This window comes from Camarhynchus parvulus, chromosome 1 (genome assembly GCF_901933205.1).
Source record: "Camarhynchus parvulus chromosome 1, STF_HiC, whole genome shotgun sequence".
NCBI lineage: Eukaryota > Metazoa > Chordata > Aves > Passeriformes > Thraupidae > Camarhynchus > Camarhynchus parvulus.
Window position 1 is genome coordinate 10,967,377 of NC_044571.1, and position 21,319 is coordinate 10,988,695.

The following is a 21,319-nucleotide window of genomic DNA, read 5'->3' on the forward strand; positions in this document are numbered from 1 at the left end:
GAATTAAAAACAGAAGTGAAAGATAAGCTCATACAATTGAATTATTTCCTTTGCACTTTTTCTCTCCACCCTTCATTATCTGCATGAAACTGCTGGATCTATTCTACAGACCTTGGCTCTATAAAGTAAAGTTTGTCTTATGCTTACATAATGTTATATTTAAATCTCTGTGTATTCTATTTAAATCATAGTTTGTTTACAACTTACACACTCAAGAATATGCAAGAATAATAATTACATTCAGTCTTGAGGAAGAGTTGTGGGAAAAAGCAACATACCTCTCTGCTCTTTTAGTGCAGAAGCATTCTGTTCTAACAGAACCATATGCTGTACAATTACATTTTTCTCTCTATAATACATCACAGCTCCAAAACTGTTTGCTTTACTGCTGCTGAAAATGTTGCTTCTTTAAAATGAATGGGTTTATAAGTAATTTTGAATTTTAAAAAGTAATTAAACTTTGAAAATTCCTTATTTTCCATCAGTCCTTATGTATGAATACATAAAGTTGGTAAGAAGTCAATATAGAAACACTAGGAGATAATAAATTTACACTCTTACAATCAGAAATACCAAAGCAATTAAAAAGACTGTGTTAGATCTTGCTAGATTCTGGAAATATAAGAAGTTTTAAATAGCAGGCCTTCCTGCTGCTGTGTTCACACACATGCAAGAGGTAACAGTGCATAAACCTTCTGTGATTTTACTTTAGTAATTTACATCCCAATTTTGCAATTTTTCTGGCTCATGTACGTGATTGAGGAGGTATGGAAATTCATATTTATAAAACAGTATGAAGAAATAATCTCTTAGTAGCAAAGTAATCTCCCTTTCAAGATTATAAACCAAAGTAAAACATATTTCTTTAGCAATTTTGTGAAATTTATTGTACTCTCAAAATATCACTTGAGAGGTTAATTAATTATTATTACATTTTATTCATAAATAATAGTAATAAACACAAGCATTACAATGAAAACTATTTTGATAAAGAATTATACATTGGGACAAAATGGTTCCTTTTGAATTTTTTTGACAGTTTTAGAAAACAAGTTCACAAGTATATGAATAATTTATAGTCAATGTCTTTAGAAGAGGTATTTTGTTTTTGTGGTTTGTTGTTTGTTTGTTTGTGGTTGTTTTTTTGTTGTTGGTTGGTTTTGATATTTTTGAAGAAAACCTATATGCTATAATTGGTTGTTAGGAGAGCTGCATTTGAGCTAAACTGGAAAGAATCTGAATGTCTCTGTGTTACAACATAAAAATGCCTTTATTTAGTAGTTTGCTGTATTTGACAGTTTTACGGCAAAATCATCAACTTGTCATCACTTCCACAACAAAATATATAGAAATTCCACAGTGAATTACAACTGCACTGTTGTTCTCTACATCTTAATAAAACAGCCATTTCCACTGTACTGCCATCCATGTGATTTTCTCTTAGAGTTATTGAATACAAAGGATGAGTTTACCGCTTGAAAAAACAAATTCATACAATCTGGGATTTCCCATCCAGTAGTAAACCCCCTAGCTGCCAAGACCAAAAAAAGAAAAGTGTAAGAGAAAACTGTATTTATATACCGTTTTCCAGTTATCTTGTTGATATTTTTAAGCTGAATTACTGAATAAACCCCAGTTGTATGTTCTCTGAATTCCACATATTAGAAGAACATTTCAAGAATTTGAATTTCCTATGTCATATACATGCAGTTTATTAATCATCCTGATGTACCAGTTTAGAGCTGACAACTTGTTTTTCCCACGAGAACTTTATGCCATAGAAACAAAACATGGGAGAAACGGTTGTTTTTTAACAAAATGTCAATAACAAGATAAAACTAGAGCTCTGAAAGGGGTGGAATTTTTCTGAGAAGCATATAGAGTTTGAAACCTGTTCTTTGGTTCATGTTTGCTGCTGTAGGACCTGTAAGAAAGTCATGGGACATCTTAAGAAGGAGTAGGAAGTCATTTTGGAACATTGGAGAGTTGCCCTTTAAGAACAGGTGATAACATACCCCAGAAACATCTGAATGATTGGGGAACTCCAGTTATATATAATTTCTCAGGCTATATATATTATATAGATATAGATGATATAGATATAGATATAGATATAGATTAGATATAGATATAGATATAGATATAGATATAGATATAGATATAGATATAGATATAGATATAGATATAGATATAGATATAGATACAGATATAGATATAGATCTTGCCCTTTGTCCACTGAACCTGAATGTGGTTCAGTGGACAAAGGATAAGATCTCAGCTGCCTGCTTCAGGTGTTGTAGTCCTCCTAAAAAGGCTTTGAGACTAAGGGTGACCTTTCTTCACTTCTGGTTATACTCTTCAGCAGGAATGGCACAGAGATTTTGGTAGCCCCAGAGGTCATAAGTGTATTAGGTGACATCATTGCTGATGGCTTACTTGGATCTCACACCTTAATCCTGTAAAGAAGAATAATTACAAAACTTCATGCTGTTGGTAATTGATGTGGAACTGGCTAGTTCTAAGCCAGATATTTCTAAATAGGTAAGAACACAGATAAGAACAGAATATATAACCATAACACTGCAAGAAATCAGTCTGTGTTGGAAGACAGGCACCCTGGTTTGCTGTGATGTATAGAGGCACTTAATTATGTCCAAATTATGTCTTAGTAAAAGTTTGTCTTCTGTCCTACAAAAGCAGAATTGTTGATCAACTCTCTCTTGAGAAAATTATGACCACAAAGTGAGTTCTCACCCAACTGTTAACTCGTGAACAGTAAAGACAAAGTCCAGTGAGGAGTATAAGACTGTGCTACAGGAGGAGACCTTTCAGTAAAATTGATATTAAATACTTTTCTTAAAAGCCTTTAAATAATTTCAACTTGGCCCAAAAGAGTGAAAACAAACAAAAGCCATGAACAAACCACCCAGAATAAGGACAGTATGATTTGGTAGGGAGATGTTTCACATTAACGGGCTGCACTTTTTTATGATGTAGCCATGGGTACATGAAGTTAACTGGTTGAAAGACTTGGGATATACCCTCCTCTGACAGAAGCTCATACTTTCCTCTTTAGCCTCAGGAATGATTTGGTACAGCACTGGAGGGGAGCTGCCATTTGAGTCTGCTTTGTATCTTGTTTTTAACCCATGTCAAGAAAATTTAAGTGTATTTAATATTCTGCAATTCACTCTGCTGTTCTTCATATGTTTGGAGACTGAGTTGATAGAATTGATTTTAACCTTCAACCTACCCAGTCACTAATTAGGTGAAACTGTGGCCCAGAACCATGAGCAGACATAAAATGACAAAGTCTTGTCAGCAGGCAAATCCTTTCCCCAGGTACTGCAGTCTGTTCCCCTACTATGGTAAGTGCTGTTCACTTTTGTCAGGGTCATCTTTTCCTTCTTGTATGCTCCAGAGGAGTCATATTTTAACAGATTGGTTTTATATAACTACATGCCTTTGTTCCCTAGAGTCTTTGTGAAAAATCTCCATTCATATATCCATTTAATGGAGCTTTCTCTTTTTTTAGTTTAGCAAGAGTAGCACCTCAGTAGCTTCAGAAAGAAACAAATTTACTTGCAAAAGTGTTATAAGCAAAAATGTAAAGGGAAGATAAGAAACTGCCACACAGGATGAGATGGCAGATCCTACTCATGTAGGTCTCTGAAATTGTTAGCACCATGTACTTCTGAAAAATGTTGAAGGATTCAATAGTATGCAAATCTGAAATAAATTGAGATTGCTTCTCAGGATACAAAAGTCTTTCACATCTTAATTAAAGAAGTTAATTTTTTAAAAAACATTTAATTGACCAAAACTGCCAAGAGTATGTGGTTCTTTGGGAAAGCAATCACTGAGTTATTTTAGAGATTTCAACATATTTAACAGTATCTAATAAGAGGCTTCCTATTTACAGCGTTACAGAAAAAAAATCTGGTTTTGATTACATTTCAAAATTGAATTCATTCTCATTTTTGCAAATGTTAATTAACATTTATATAAAATACTTTAAAAACTGAAAATAATAAATGCTAAAGAGGTTTTACTACATCTTGTCAGAAGTAGAAGAATGTTCCATTGACTTGTGTAGTGGCCAGATAATCAGAAAGGAATGTTTTCTGTCGTTGGAACTGGAAAGACTCAGTCAATTTGCAATGTTAAAATGAGTAATGTAAATAATTGCCCTCAGCAGTGAAGATGCTGTGCTCTGGTAGCTCCCCATACATGGTGATTTTTGTGAGTGAAGTCTCAGGTGAAAAGTGATGGAAGTGCTTCATCCTCGAAAGCAAAGTCAGGGAACAAGTATTCCTGCTTCCATGTAGCTGGAACAGGACCTGGCACCTAAGTGCAAATATAGGCATGTGGACTAGGGAATAATTTAGTTGTGTCTGTAATTTTAATCAGTAAAAAAACAGGCAAGGTAAAGATAAAAAAATACTCCAGGATAACCTGAGAATCCGTTATACACACAGTAAAAATTCAAGACCTTATTGGTAAGGTGGACTGCCAAAACAAAGTAGGACTTGTCAATTCTTTTCCTGCAATATATGATTATATCCAAGCAGCACCTGTCATTCTTAATTCTTCTTCACAGAGGAAGTTCTCTGCCAAACACTAAGCACTTACTCCTAAGCCTCAGATCAGTTGTATGAAAGTATATGGATTTTTTGTTTGTTTTTGCCTTTAGATATCAATGAATCACTAGAAGTTAGAATGACCTCAATTTAATTTCCAGATCTGCTAGAGATACTTCTATATCTCTATAATTTCAGAAAATTCTTTTAATTTCATGTGTTCAGATTTTTGTCAAGTTAAGATGAGCTAACATCTCTTATCCCAGCCTTTCGCTGCCGTACCTCTTAAGAAGACTAGATTTTTCTACCTGTTTTTTTTTAATCTAACAAACCTAAGTGGTTTGCTGTTTTGGTCCCTGTTTTAAGGCACTGCTGTGTTAGAAATAGTAGCTTGCACAGAACACTTTAAAATTAACTATAAGCAGAAATGTAAACAGTAAAAATATCCATTTTATTTTTATCTTGTTCATGATGATACAAACAGATGAGCTATGCTCGTGTAACAACACATTAGTCAAAATGAAAATAAATGGAAATAAAAAGAAATTATTCAGAAATAAAGTTTTGATCAAATTATTTATTCACTGACAGATGGATGGGCAATATTTAATGTCCACAGTTATTTTAAATACTGCGTCAGAACAGTATATATTCATTTATACAAGACCATAATATTCTGTAGTAATTAAAGGGCAAGCAGGAAACAGAGGTCCTGCTCAGCAGAGATTACAAGCTAAATTTAGATGCTACATAATCAGCCATAGCAGGAAAATGCAGGTTTTGGTGTACACTGTGTCCCATCTCTTTTCCTAAAATGGATGAAATACACAAAGAACATATATTGGAACACGCAGTTCTCAGACAACTTAGTTAAGCATCCTGGAGTATGTTTGGCCGAAGGATTTTACTTTGGCTATCCTCAATATAAATTTGTCATAATTTTAGTTTGGCTTGAGTCAAGAATAAACTGAAAATAAAACCAGTGTTTTACACAGCCCCAAAGCTCCTTTGCAAGTCCAACCTGAGTAAATACTGGCTTAGTCTCTGTGAGAGAGGTCCTAAGACTTTGGTGAGTGGTTGCACCAGCTGGTGGTTTGATTCTGTTATGTATACAAACCATCACTATGGTTGCTTATGAAATGCTGTAGATAGTTCAAAGAATTTCATTTTATTACTGGTTTCAGGACCGAATGGTGACTCTGAGGCTTTTCAGTCTGTGTTTGATGGATAACAGTGTTTCAGCCTTTATCACACCAAAATGAGGGGGGAAGGAGAAAAAACAAAACAGTTCTGGAGACTTGCTGCTTCTATTTCATCTTTCTTATCAGCAAGTCTATTCCATGACAGATGAGAGAATGACTCGACAGAGGACAATCCCTGGTTGAGTAACAGCAAGGAGGGTGGATAATGAGTACTCTGATATGTGGGAGAAAGTGGTGGCATTTGGGCTTGGTGAAACTTAGAGCTTGAAAGGGAATATTTAGGAAAAGATCTATTTTGTTATATTTTAATTGGATGGGAACTTGTGTACAGTCGAGCGAACGCCTATGCTATGGAAATTTTTGCTGGAAGTGTCAGACTGTGTTTATGTCTGCTTCACCATCTTAAGTTTAGAAATGAGTGCTGTATTTCAGAGCAAGGGATGTAATAATTTTGCAGAATATTCATTACAGTCTCTCTGAATTCCTGTACTTTTGACACTTGGCTTTCTTCACAGCAGCATAATATTAGGATGGCAAAAGTAATGGTTTCATCTGTTTGTTGGATCATTTTCTTTGCTCCATTCTATGTATGTTCTATTCCTGAAAATGCAGAATAGAACAGAACAGGCTATTTCAGTTGGATAGGACCTACAGTGACCATCTAGTCCTTCTGCTTGACCACTTCAGAGATGATCAAATGTTAAAGCACTTTTTAAGGATATTTTCCAAATGCTCCCAGAGAAGGGGCATTCACCACATCTTCAGGAAGCCTCTCTCACTATCTATCCTCCCTTTCAGTAAAAAAATGCTTTCTAATGTCCAATCCAATCCTGTGCAGTGTGTTAGGTTCCAAATTTGCTGAGTTTAAGCCATATCAGCATAGTGACTTTGAAGCACTTGTCTAAAGTGGATTAAGCTCAGCCCACAGAGTGTCTCACCAATGTTTTGATCTCTGTTGTAGTACCATAGAGAACATGAACAAACTGCTGATGTCTGATTAAAAGAAAACAAAACACCCCATAACAAACACAACACCTCAGACAAAAGAAACTAAATAGTAAAAGTCAAGTTATCATGTCTTTTCTCAAGATTGATGTAATTGGTATTTTTTTACTTTATTAGCTAAAATATTGCACTAAAATGACAGATAAAATGCATTTTTGATTTTTTTTTTTACTACTGTTTATCTATTTATTTAGTAAGGAACAAATAAGTGTAGTGTCACACTAGGCTCTATAGATTAAGACCCAGTTTATGTGACCTTGAGAACTAGTCCTTTAAATTCAGAATAGGAAAATAAAAAATGTCACCTGTTTGTTTTTTTTTTTTTCTGGCACACTCCTGTGCTTGCAGAGTTGTGCTCCTTTTAAGTTCAAATACCAGCATTTTTATCATGGGACTCCCATTTTCTAATCAACAATTAATTAAAAAAATAGGAGCATTGTATTTGACAGAGAATGCTCAAAATGTTTTAATGTTATGGAATTTTCAGAATAAATATCTCTTTCTCCTGCTGTGTATGTTACTTCCTTAGTTGACTCTGTTGGATATTTACTTTGAAGTACATTGGCCATCTTAAGTGTGAAATTTAACTACTTCTCTGCTTTACACTTCAACAGAGTTGAAATTAAGAATTTTAAGTGTTAGGAAGCTGAGACTGTCTTTCTTTGCATAAAAAAAAGGTATGGATTAACCAGTATCAGACTGACAGCACCTTGAGGAGTACTTTAAAAATTGGTGCAAGTGTGGGAGGGAAGAGAGAATGGGACAGTTCCAAGAACTGTGGAAATGTCAATCTGAAGAAAAAGCAGGAGCCCCAAGCCCAAGCAATCTTTGGAAATAGTTCAAAATTGATGCAATTTATCTAAAAGACTGTGATTGTAAATCCAAAGGGAAAAAAAGGTAGATTTTTAAAATTTTCAGTCTTTTGATATCTCATGTTTTTCTTCTCTCAAGAAGAGAGAAGAAAAACGTGTAAGAGATTTACCCAAATCACCAGGAAAATTCACAATCTATTGTGTAAACTTGACTTTCTTTTGTGTCTATAAGCTTCTGTCTGTGCTGGAATAGTCAGCTGTCCCTGAAAATATATCATGGGTGAAGCTGTATATCTGATATTTCACTGCAGTATTGAGGGCTGCATCCAGCTGTGGGGTCCCCAGTACAAGATGCATGTACTTGTTAAAGGGGGTGCAGAGGAGGCCATGAGGGCTGGAGCACCTCTCTAGCAAACAGTCTGAGAGCTGGGATTGATCATCCTGGTGAAGAGAGGGCTCCTGGGACACCTCACTGCCACCTTTTGGCTCTGGAGATGAGCTTTTTGTAAGGGCAGTGGTGATGGAGCATTGAGAAGAGCTGAAAGAGGGCAGGTTTAGATTGGGTATTAGGAAGAAATTCTTTACTGTGAGGGTGGTGGGGCAGTGGAACTGGTTGACCAGAGAAATTACAGATGCTCCATTCCTTGTAGTTCAAGGCTAGACTGCGTGGGGCTCTGAGCAACCTGGAAGGTTCCCTGCCCATAACAGGGGGTTGGAACTAGGTGATCTTCAAAGGTCTTCTCCAACTCAAACCATTCTGAGTCTGTGATTAAGAAACTGGTAATTTGTAAATAAAATAAATGTATACAGTTTTCAGTTTCTCTCATGAAATAAAGAAAATGTTAACTCAGTTCAGATGTACTGTTAACTCAGTACAAAATACCTGACATTTATGCTTAAAGCTGAATATAAAAATATTTTCAAAGAAATGCTATTATTTCCTTCCTTTTAAAGAAGTTCTTGCTCATTTGGAAGTTTTCTTTGCTTTGAAAGGAAATATAAAGTTCAAAGCTGGTGTGGTTTTGATTTGGCATACTGGTTTTTTTTTCCTCCTGCTGTATGCATGGCTTTTTTTGGATACTGAGCTAAGCTCAGTGCCATATACCAGCACCCAATTTTCTGTCACTGTTGTGTAGTAGTGGAGCTCTGGAGTTGTCTCCCAGCTGACCCTGGTGAGAGTTGTGTGCTGTGGAGGTGGAGTGATTTGGTAATGTCAGAAGAGGCATAGGAGAAGATCCACGATAGTCTGTGTTTCTTTGGGGTTTTTGGTGGAAAAAAATAGAAATATACGCAGTCTGCAAAACTTTGCTTCAGTAACTTGGAGCCTGATAGCTGAATTATTACGTCAATTTTAATTTGCTAGTTATTTTCGTTCTCTCAACATCTCCCAAAGTCTTGCTCCTACACTTAGAGCTGGATCTCTTAAATCAAAGCCAAAGCAAATCAGTGCACAGAATAAACAAATGCAGATATATTTGGAAAGCAAGTCTCAGCCCCAACTCAGTAGGAGGTAGTAGGCTGATGACATTAGGAATATGCAGTGTAAATATGAATGTATGATAGCTACACAAAGTTATGTGCTACTAAGATTTCACAATTTCACTGCCTATATGCCTCATTAGGTAGGTAATGAATTTCACACATTTCAGGACTTAAACTACCCAACCTAGCATTATGTTTTTGCATCAGTAAGTTTAGGAAAGCACTAGTATATGAAAGCTGATGTACTTTAATAATGCTAATAGCATTCTTGATTATGTTCAGAGAAAGTAAAATACAATATCACTAATTTAATATCCCATTTTAAATACAGGCACAGACATTTCTTCTGAAATAAATATTTTGTAGACAGGTTGATTATTACAAAAGCAATCATCCATGAACACAAATTAGATACATAACCATAAATTATTTTCCTTTTAATATCTTGAGTAACCAATATCCTAGAAAAAAACCCAAACAAACAGACATTTGGGCAAAGATAAATACTGAAGTACCTAGTTGCCTCTAATTATATCTTTCAATGAAAAAAAATACAGAAATTAGTTCTTTTTTTTTCCTATTCAGTTCTTTGAAAACTTTTCTATACATTTTAAACAGAAACAATTGGATTACCTACATATTCACTCATCTAGTTAATCAGATTAGTGTTAATCCTTTGGCTTTAGTTTGGGTACTTCCCATCAGTCTAAATATCATTTCTAAGTCTAATGTAAGTCTTCATAATTATATTATGAATATTTAAGAAAGCTAAATCCAATAATCCAGTATATATTTTCCACATGCAACAAAAGAAAGAGAATAAATCAAACATTTTGAAAGATGATTAAATCATTCTAGCAAGGAAACCCTCTGGTTTTTTCAGTTAATACAATGTTACAGTAAAGTTATATTTTTATATCATCCAAAGGTGAGAGCTTCTGTAGAAAAAGATAATTTAGTTAACTTCTAAGGGCATGTCATATGCATCCTGCTTCTGGGGTCATGGAAGAATCACTGATGACTCTGCCAGAGTAGTGGGATTTTAATTTTGTTAATCCATATCTCCATGAATGTCCTGCTCTTAAGGATCTGGTGGCAACAGAGATTGTGATCAAAAGATCATTTTCTAATCTGTCCATCGGCCTTGTCAATAGTTTGTGTATATGCAAGTACATATATTTGGTTTTGTCAGTTTCTAGCAAAACTACAATTAGATTTGTTACCTATTTAATGCTAAATCCTAAAGAATCCTACATCTCTTTAGGGTAAGTATTGATTTCTCACATCAGATTTTTACAGATTGTATGACATTTTAAAATGCAAAGCAAATGGTCTTCCACATTGTGCATATCATGATCTGTTCCTTTTCTCATTTAGCGAAAAAATTATCATGAAAACTTCATTTGAGAGGTGATAAATGTTATATGCACGAATACTTATGTAAAAAGTTGAGAAACTGGTGAATGCTTTCTGAGGGACCTGTTTTCCAAATGATAAACCCTTGCATGCCCTTCTCAGTGCTCAGTCATGGAAGTTACTTTTTGCTTGGTGTATTTAGATGTGCTACCAGCTTAGGCTAGTCTCTTAACTCCCACTCTCTGTAGCAAGGTATAAAGCATACTTAACAGTGTTGAAGAATTATTCGCTTGGTGCTTAGCAGAAACCACTTGACAGTTTTCAGTTCAGTCTGTTTGATCCGACATTTCCAAAGGAACAAAGTGACCTTCATTAGTTTGAACATGTGGAAGTGTTTTTTAGATAAAAGAAAATAAGCTCTGCCCTAGTGAAACAAAACAAAATTAAGTCAGACTTGCAATAGTTGGAAATAATTACCCCCCAAAAGTATCAAACTACAAAATAAGATTATGACTCTGAGTGTTTAAAAAAAAACACAAACACATCTAAATCTGTTGAAATCTCTCATTGCCTGTCCTTCTTAAGCTCTAAAAGGGCAGGGAAAATAATGTTCTTCTCCTCTGGACTTTCATGCCTTGGTGTGTCAAGGGCATTTTCATTGCTCTTCATGACCCGCAAAAGACAGCTAAAGGCTCTGAGTGCTTCTTCTTCCTGGTTTCCTTTGCAATACCTTTTCTTTGTTCATAGAAACTGTAATATTGCACAATGGTATAGATTGCAGGTCATTCCTTTTTCCCAGATATTATTTATTCACTTTTTAAAATGCAGCTTAGTTTGAATATATACTTTCTATTTTGCCTAATTTTCTGTATAAATAGGCTTTTTAAAAATAATCTGTCATTATGTGTTATGATACTTTATGATAAGAACTAATATTTCGATAAATACCTTAATATATTAATGGTGCATAAAAGCTACATCCTACATCTTACTGGTAAAAATGGCAGACTTCACACTGGGGTCGATATTCTATGTTGCCACCCCTCTATTTGGGGTTTATTGGCTAAATCCTCTCTCCCTAACCCTAACCCTAACCCTAACCCTCATTGACCACTGATGCATAAAATATCCCATAAGACAAATTATTAACGATTTTCCATACGTATGTTAAACTTTTGCCATAAGTTTCTAAGGTCATTGTTTAAGAAGTATGACCTTTATAAGCCATTGGAAAAGGTCAAGAGAGATGTTTCTCTCCAAGGAAAGATGAGGGACAGCTGAAGCATAAATCAGCACCTGAGCAGGCTGGCTCCAGCTGTTCTCTGCTGGGTGCTGTGTCCTGTCCAGATCCATAAAGATACAGGCAGCAACTCAGGGGATAACTGTCCCTGGAACTCCCTAAGTACTTCAGCAATTAAAAAAGAAATGTTTTAAACTTATCCTCACTTGACTCTGCATCTACCATCCAAATGTTCTCCCTAGGCCAGTCTTGCACAGATTCAGATTGTTCTTAAGAACAGAGACAGCATCCTTTTGTCAAGGGATGTTTTATGATAGGCTTTATCAAAGTGATTCCTCTTTGAAAAATAGGACTCAAGTCAGACACTTCCTGTTCTGGAAGGCAGGAGAACAGAAAATAGAGCACTCACAGCAAGAAATAATTGACAAATGGGGAATTTAAAATAAATCCTTTCCTGGTTTAAAAAAAAAATCACTTATTTTCTTAGAACAATACAATAATGCAAAGAAAGGAAACCACAAGATAAGACAAAGTTTAAGTGATATTTTAGCTGTGATTCCACTTTGTTGTTTACAGAAAACTGAGCCAAAATTGAAAAAAATCAGAAAGTCTTACATTTAGTGCATGAATGCATTCTTTCAGAATGGTCTTGTAACCCTATAAAAACATCTCTTTTTTCCCCTCACAATCTGTTTATCCCGATTATGTGGAAGATTATATTGGTTAGTGGAAGAAAGAGAAAACTCTAAAAAAGGGGCAGTAACCTAGAATATTTCTGTTTGGATCCATATTTTCTATTTTCTCCATCATGCCTCTCATAAAACCTGCTCACTTAAAACTCTGTGGACTGGAAAAAACTGGAGTGTTGTACAGCTGCAAAAGTGTAACTGAACTGAATTTAATATAGATAAATGCATAGATAAATAAAAAGCCAATGAAGTAAAATAAAATACATAACAATTAACTATCCAGAACATTCAAAGGAAAGTATAATGTTGGGCTGCAATTCAAGCAAAAATTAATCCACCCTGAAAATCAGTGCATCAGCAGCTTTGATAACATGGATTAATACTGGCTATAACTGTTCTGCTGTTTCCAGTTACATTCTGCAGCAGATCAGATTGTATTAGTTCCTTTATTCTGCAAATCTATGAAAATGCACTGAAAAAGCTGCTTTTATAGGAAAATGTCAATATATTGACAATAATGCTTTTGAGAAGAAGTCTCCTACAGTGTAAAATTAGTGTAGTTTGTGTAAGTTTTTGGACAAGGAAAGTAGAGGGTTTCTACCTCACAAATTCTGTTGCTATTCACAAACTTATTCACTTCCTTGGAAGGTCTACTGGATTCATAGGACTTAACAAACTCTCATGGAATGAAAACTTTTTCATCTTTGCATAGAATAAATATGGAATATGTGTGTTCTAGTAATATGGACATCATTTCTCCTGCAACTGATAACTTCTTCTCAGACTCCTTTTCTTTTGTTCCCTTTTTGGTTCTATTATAAACAGCAGAGAATAAATTCTCTTACTGAAGCTATATGTGTCAATAAGATATATTGATAAAATGGCATGAACATTTACCAATGAAAAATATTTTTTTTGTTTCCCTATAATAAGTAATGTATGAAAAAACCTATCAAAATTTTTGCTAATAAATAAAACTGAATTTTAAGGATGCAGTCTCATTCACTCTCCTTCAGTAAGTGCATCCTTTATTTGGTATATGAAATTAATTATAACAAGATTGAAGAATACCTATCTTGTGTCTGATTACTTTAGATGCTGCTTTCTGCTTTGTTGTTGCTTATAGTAACTTCAGTTCAGCAGAATTTCTTTTGTGAATTTTAGTATATAATCACTATTGATCAGCAAGGAAATAGTAGAGGTAGAAAAAAAGAAATTGAATAGCAACCTTGAAATTACATACTGTCAGAATCTTATCATGCCCTAAGAGAGTTCAGTGTTGGACTGGGAGTGGTTGGAGCCATGCTGGGATACTTTCCAGTAAGCAAGCACAAAAGTTGTGTAGGTGAAGTACAATGAGGACTTCTGCTGGAGCACTGTGGATGGGAAATGGATGGGGATTGATTTTCACTTCAGGAAATAACCTATTGTGTATACTTTGTCTTTCTGACACTCAGTTTAGATTTGTCAAATATTTTTGTGGCTTTATAGTCATGTAAAACTAATTACTAGTAATGCATGTGGCTACATGCATTAATAAAATATTTATTTTCATTAAGTCTGTAAAGAAAATTCTGTCTTGATTTTTCCAGATTGCCCCTTTGCAGTCAATAAAAATCTTCTTGAATTGTTAATACTGATTATTACAATAAAGATATTGTGCTGTTGTCAAATTTAGGGCAAGGAAGGAAAGGAAGAAAATGGGATAGAACAAGGACATGCCACAGTAAGGAATTAAGACAGTGGGCTTTGAAATGTAGAAGATACAGGACTTAGCTGTAATGAACAATGTAAACTGAGGTGCTTCAGGAACTACTCAACTGTGGGGAAAAAGTACTTTTGTCATTGTTACTAATTATTTAAAATTTGTGTGCTTTAGTTTTATCAATAGTACACATGGAGCTATGTTTGTTGTGTCTATCTAGGTGTTTCCAATGTCACAATATGTTGAGCAATGACATGTAAAACATAAAGATTAGGGTCTCATTTCAATAATATGCTATTATAATGGAGAGTGCAGTAACAACAGTTACATTACTTTTTTCTTGCAAAACTTACTTTTTTTAGTCATATCTGATGTTCTTAACTTCCAGGTTCTTTTATTCATTTTTGCAACAGATTTTGGTCCACTTTTGGGTTTTGTTGTTTTTTGGGGGTTTTTTAATTTATTGAATATTATTTATTGAGGACCTTAAATTCAAAGTAGGAAAAAGTGATTACATTTTTTCTTTAGTTCTCCAAAACTTGTGCAATTTCATTTTTCTGGAACAATTACTTCACATGCCGTTGGTTCTTCTATTTTTCTGGGTTTGGAACCTAACTTCTTATTTCTAGGACTGTCTTCCTCATTCCAGGTAAGGGTGATAAAATTTTGAAAGAAATTGATTTTCTCTATGCTGAACCCATTAATCCCAGCCAGTTGCTCACTCCCCCAGCAGCAGGATCATGGAGAGAATCAGAAGGGTCAAAGCTGGAAAACTTCGAGATAAAGACAGTTCAATAGGGAAAGCGAAAGCCACGCACACAAGCAAAGCAAAACAAGGAATTGATTCAGTGCTTCCCATGGCTGGGCAGGTGTTCAGCCATCCCAGGAGAGCAGGGCCCCATCACAGGCAATGGTGACTGGGGAAGACAAACCCCGTCACTCCAAACATCCTCCCCTTGCTCCTTCTTCCCCCCACTTTATACACTGAGCCATGATGTCACACAGTCTGGGATATCCCTGTGGGTCAGTTGGGGTCCTGGCTGTGTCTCCTCCCAGCCTCCCACACACCCCCAGCCCCTCACCAGTGTGGCAGTAGGAGAAGCAGAAAGGCCTTGGCTCTGTGTAAGCCCTGCTCAGCAATAACAAAAACATCTCTGTGTGATCAACCCTGTGTTCAGCACAAATCCAAACCACAGCCCCATATTAGCCACTGGGAAGAAATGTATTTATCCCAGCTAAACCCAGCCCAGTCCTACATAGGCACATGGGGACCTTAAGGATTTTATAATGTCTTGACAGCAGAAATAGCCCCTCTAAAGGCTATGGTCAGAGTGTCAGCCTGAAAGAACTTTGTACTGAGATTCCTCACTCCTGTCTTATCAAACACGCTTAAATATATTGATAAACCTACTCCCAATAGTACCCAGTACCCAGAAAAAGCCTTTTCCAGTACCCTTGCACAAACCATCTATGATGTTCATAATGTAAAAGTTGTCTACTACTGTCCAACATGATTTAATAACAATTCTCTGACCCTTCTCATCTGCAGTCAGTAACTCATTAGCTGCAGGTGAAAGGTGCATGGGTTCCTGGACTCAGTTCTAACACAATAAGCGCTCAAATTACATTTTCTAACTTTTTTTGTTTGGCATAAATCGAAGTGGCATACATCATCTTTCATTTTAAAGAATGAACATGAACAAAATACATCCTTAAGAGACTTGGATTTACGCTGTAGCTTTCATTTTGGAAGTGAACCTCTTATTTTAAGTTTTAGAATCTTGTGGTTTTTGTTACTCAAAAGTCAAATGGAAGCGTCATTTAGAAATTGCAAATGTAAAGTAATGAAGGGATTTTTATGTTGCATTAAATTAAATAATTTTGTCATAGTTATAAAAGCCTCTCTAATAAATTATTTATACATATTTTATCCTAAATAGTACTTCACTTTTTGGTATACTTTACCTTAGAAAAGCCAGATTAATTATGTAGATATCATAGTGTGTTTAACCACAAGTGAAGTACTTGTTTAATTGGATTTGGTCATTCACTAGTGCAAGGAAACAGCATTTATTGTTTGGGATTTTTTTGTTTTGTTTTGTTTAGATTACCTACAAACTTCCTGAACTCTTCAATTCCAGTCTGTAATAAAGCAAAAATAAATATATATCTGTATATATAAAAAAATTTATTGGGGGAGCTAAGCCAAGTATTTTCATAGGGAAACAGGAAATGTTTTTCATAGATTTGGAGCTTGTGCACACGTAGTCACTTGTGTAAATGGGCTCCTGGGATCTCCTGAATGCAGTTTTCATCATGCAGCTTCATTTTCCTCTTGGGTGGGAGAATTGGTCATCACGGAATCCCAGGACTGTGATGAGAAACTCAGTCTTGCTGCAAAATGCACAGTCCCTAGAGGAGGACTGCTAAATATCTTACTTACATACTAACCTCATGGGACATTATGGAAGCAATACATCTATAAATATTTTGATTTTAGGTGATAACAAATATCAGCTTTCCTTATTAAAAGCAGCTCTTATGAAAAATTGATATAACTCTAGATCCAGCTTTCCTTTGAAGCAGAGGGTTTTCATTCATTTCTTAATCATCTCAGCCCCAAAAAAAAAACACCAAAAAGCCCCCCAGACTACTCACACCAACAAGGAAACTTATAATAAAAGAAGAATGGGTTGGATTTTTGTAATTTGTGTTTTCTTTTTCATGGGCAGCTGACACAAACAAGCTGTTATACTTCTGTCTGCAATGTACCAAAATCTCCAGTTTTGCAGGAATCAGAACATATAAATGTCTCAAAGGGGGAAAGCAATGATTTGAAGAAATAGGTGGCAGCTGTTGCCAGTGACTCTGTGGAAGGTGTTTGGGCAGTCTTTGTCCCTAAGCCTCCAGCACAGCCCTTGAGCCACGTGCTGTAGCCACAACAGGGAGATTTTGCTCAAGCAGCTCACTTCTGTTATTCGCCCTTTCTGGAGTCTACAGCCTCTGTTGTTTCAAGTGAACTCTAAAGCTGACATCAGAAATCCTCACCCAGGGAGGGCACAGAAATGAGTTGTTTTGTGACATGAGTGTACAGCTTCCTAAAATGAGGGGTTAGATTAGCTTCAGATTAAATTTAAGCATTTGTACTTTAGGCTACCCTTGCTGTGCTCTAATGGTGCTTTATGTGCTCCAGTTCTGTTTCTTCAGTTCCTTTTGGTTTTCCTTTGACTTAAGCATGCTGCTATGTGTGCTTACTCAGTTCTTCTCCCCAGGCTTCAGCAGGGAATGCTAAAAGGTTTTCTTCTCTCTCTCTCTAAACCTCAGCTGTATCTATGGAAAGACCTTTATCCCTTCTTCTGGAAGAAGGAAAAGCACTGATAGGTAGAAGTCTCTTTTCCCTGCATTTCTCATCCAGGTCTTTGGGCTGCACCATTATGGAATCAGCCTTGCAGTGAGAGATGCAGTGTTGAAACTACCAGATGATGAATATTTCAACTGCTATCTGATTGCTCTAGGAATCTCAGTTCCCTTCCCTAGAAGGACTGTGAATTTGAAATGCAGTGAAGAAGTGTTCAAGAAAATACTGAGAACATATTTTTGTGCTGACTAAGCTCTGGGAATTTATATATATACATATGTGAGTGGAATGCTTATTCCTTCATGCACTGCACAGATTTTACTGTTTGTGGGGTTTGGGGTTTTTTGCTTTTATTGTGTCAAGCTTCAGCTGCTTGGACATCTCTGTCTATTGGTGTTTTTATGCTACTATGGATGAGCCTGGTGCTGGACGCTAGCCAATGCTTATCAGTGATCTTAGTGATTCTTAAGTTTCCAGAAATCACTTTTCTTTCTAACAGTGGATAAAGCTCATTGTTATTTTATATTTACCATGATTATATGAACAAGTTGTCTAGCCTTTGCAGTTTGCTAATATTTGCCTTAATGAAATAAGAAAGTACAGCCATTAATTATATCTTGCAATAAATATTTAACTAATATTACTCTAGTCCCTAAAGGACTTGTTCTTCAGAAAAGCCTTGGTTTGTTAAGAATGAAGGATTATTGCAGACACTTTTTCTCAAATGTGATCCTATTTCATAAGGGTTTTTGAGGCATGAACCTGTCATTCTTTGCTGCATATGCATTAAAACATGCTGTGTGTCATAATGTCTTACTGTGTGACCCAGAACAGCTTATCTGTTCTTTTTTTTTGAGCTAAACTTCTATGCAATTGCAGTTTAAAAGTACAGAAGTTTTCTGATATGGTCAGTTTCTAGAAAGATTTTAATGTCATTGTTTCCTCCCTTTAAAAAACAAAATTAATTAAAAAAATAAAGAAAAAGCTTTTAAGTAATTCAGCTTTTGTTTTTCCTTTGTGTTTTACCAGTTGAAAAGATACAGAACCAGTGGGATGAAGTGCATGGATACCTCCAAAACCGGAGACAGCAGCTTCAAGAGATGCTAAAGGATTCAACACAATGGCTGGAAGCTAAACGAGAAGCTGAGCAGGTTCTTGAACAAGCAAAAGCTAAGCTTGAGTCATGGAAAGAAATTTCCTACACCGTGGAAGCCTTGAAAAAGCAGAACACAGAACTTAAGGTCACTACCGAGTATTAATATATTTCTATTTGGGTTAATGAAGTCATAAAAGAAAGTGTCCTCTAACTGTCGTCCTCTACCTGTGGACAGTGTACATTGCAAAAAGTCTTCCACAGCAAATTAGAAAGAAATTGACATGCAAAGTCTAAAACATGTGTAGCATATTCCTTGAATATGAAATTGGTCTTAACTGTCATAACAAATAGCTGGCTGATCTCACAGGAGGAATACCTACCTGTTTAGCACAAGTATTTCACATCTGTTCAGCAGCCTCAGAGCTCTGGTACTGCAGACTGGGAAATTCTGTACTATTGATATGGCTTCCATGGCTGTCTGCACTGCTAATGAAGCTGTATAGGTTTTCTGGAAGTAGTTGAGAAAGCAAGAAAAAACCCAGCTATAGCAAACTAAATGGGTATATTTTGGAAATCGAGTATTTTAGATTTTTCACAAGATAATCTCACCAGCTTCAACCTTGACAGGGTTATTAACTGGGAAAAAAAAACATGAAGTGGCTACTCTTGTGATTTTAGTGCACATGTTGCCACATTATGGTGCTTCAATGTGTTAACTTATATAGCTGAACTGTACCTCAGGTAGAAAATATTCTGTTGCATCAGTTTTGAAGTTTCTTTTAATAGAAGCAGTCATACTTTGGTGACATTCTTCATGAATAAATTTTGAGAACGAATGTTTAAGATTAATAATATCTCATTATCTAGCTGGGGAAAGCCAAGGTTGAAATCAACCAATTGATCAACCTTTTAAGGTGACTCCTGCCTCTATGGGAAAAGAGTTACGTGACTATTTTGTGATATATTCTCCTTTCCTGCCCACCAGATTTTTGTAGGTTTTTTTTACTCCTACCACTCCATTTTTGGTTAAAGTTTGTATACTTAGAGCAGTCCTATTTACACAGCTGAATGGTAATGAACTGCTGTGAAGAGTTTTTGTGTTAAGGTCCTCATCAACTGGTTTTGCTGCCAGAGAAAATATATGTAGAACTTTGTGATTGGCTCAGTTATCTCCATCACCAGTTAGTTAGAATTAAATGCAAACGCTGTTGGAATTTTTTTCTTGCTTTTTTTTTTTTTTTTGCTTGCCTGCAAGAAATGTAAAAATTTTCATCAGCCCATTGTTTTAGGGCTGAGCTGAGGTTAAGTTATCTCATTTAAGATTGTACCAAAAGGGTCATTGCTTGGGAAGGGTAGATTATGGTAAACAAGGGCAATCACTCACTAATATATTGGAAAGAGTTATAGATCATGTGTAGTACTGTCACTCAGCACAGAGAGCTCCCATTTGTCACTGTCTTCCTGCAGAGATACAGTCCTGGCTTCTGCCCAGTATTTGTTAAAAAATAGGAAAAGCTTCAACATAGTCAATGTCTCAGCTCTGCAAAGACTCAATTAACAAAAAAACAGTTCTGTGTAAACACTGTCTTATGTCATAGTATTGGAGTGTCTTATGTTTCAAAAACAAATTACTAAACTAGAAAAGTAATTGAAAATGTTGCTTTAGAAATGGATTTTTTGTCCACTTTTTTTACAAGAGTATATGAAGTTGAGATGAGGTCCATTTAAGGATCTATGCTTTACAAAAAAACTGTGGGGTTGTTTAGATCAACATTAGCCATGGAGAGAAATAAGAACATGCCATTCTTCTCCTTCTGCCACCCCCAGAGTTCTAGACAAAGAATAATAGTGCACTTATTAACAGAAGGTATCTTTACCTATAAACAGAGAATGGGAATGGAGACCTGCAGATTCTTTTTCCTCTTACCTTAGAAGACTTGCAGTTTCTTTTGCCTCTTACCTCACTTGGGCTGTCTGTATCCTCAGCCATTCCCACCAGTTTGGATCCAATGAGATGGATGTGTTGTGTCAAGAAACAGACACTAACCTAGAATTTTAATTTCAGTGTCTCAGCTAGTCCATCTTAATTTGTACCCTCCTGATGATATAAACATCAATGAGCTCTGCTCTTCCAGGGTTGTTAACTCTCATTTATTTGGTTTTGCCTAGCCTTTCTTCTTCAAGTCTAGAAGAAATTCATTGTCTTAGAGAGTGGGGAGTAGGAGGGGTGGGGGATTTTTTTCCCCTCTCATTTTTGTGTTTTTTCTGTGCCAGCCTTCCTAGAGGAATTATCTTTGTCTGCCAGTAATTCCTATTGTGTCAAATCCTTCATCAAATTTTCTCAGATATGACAGCATCAGCTGTTATGTTCATGCTTGAAATAAAGGGTCATGAAGTCTAAGGAAAATGGAATTTTTTTTTTGAGTTAGCAGCTTTATGTTTCTGCTGTACCGTATTATCTAAACTGAAGGACCTAGAAATACATCAAGTTCTCAAAATAAATGCTTTCCAGGCTTCTGTGCCAAACACATGTATTTTGATTTTGTCCCCTGAAGATGTAGAGTAAGTAGGCTGTATTTTGGCTTGCTGTTACACTGATGAAGAGGAAGCCATAATTTCTATTCATTTGCTTTGAGAAAAGAGAGAGGTCAGTGCAAGACTTAATAAATTCTTCAGACATTAATTTTGTCAGCTTTGTATCTCAACACAGCTTGGTGTGAGAAAGTAGTCACAAAGCTTTCTTCTGACTTGCTTGTTAAACGTTGTAGGTCTGCCTAAAGACAGCTGAAAAAAT

General features: G+C 35.8%; 1 protein-coding gene across 8 annotated transcripts in view; it reads left to right on the forward strand.

The window, feature by feature from the left end:
• DMD (dystrophin) overlaps positions 1–21,319 on the forward strand; it is a 1,148,514-nt gene that overhangs the window by 861,597 nt on the left and 265,598 nt on the right. For all 8 annotated transcript variants that reach the window (XM_030961382.1, XM_030961390.1, XM_030961407.1 and 5 more), the window contains one exon: positions 18,459–18,670. In XM_030961382.1, the coding sequence (XP_030817242.1) occupies positions 18,459–18,670 (212 nt within the window). The remainder of the gene's footprint in view (positions 1–18,458; positions 18,671–21,319) is intronic.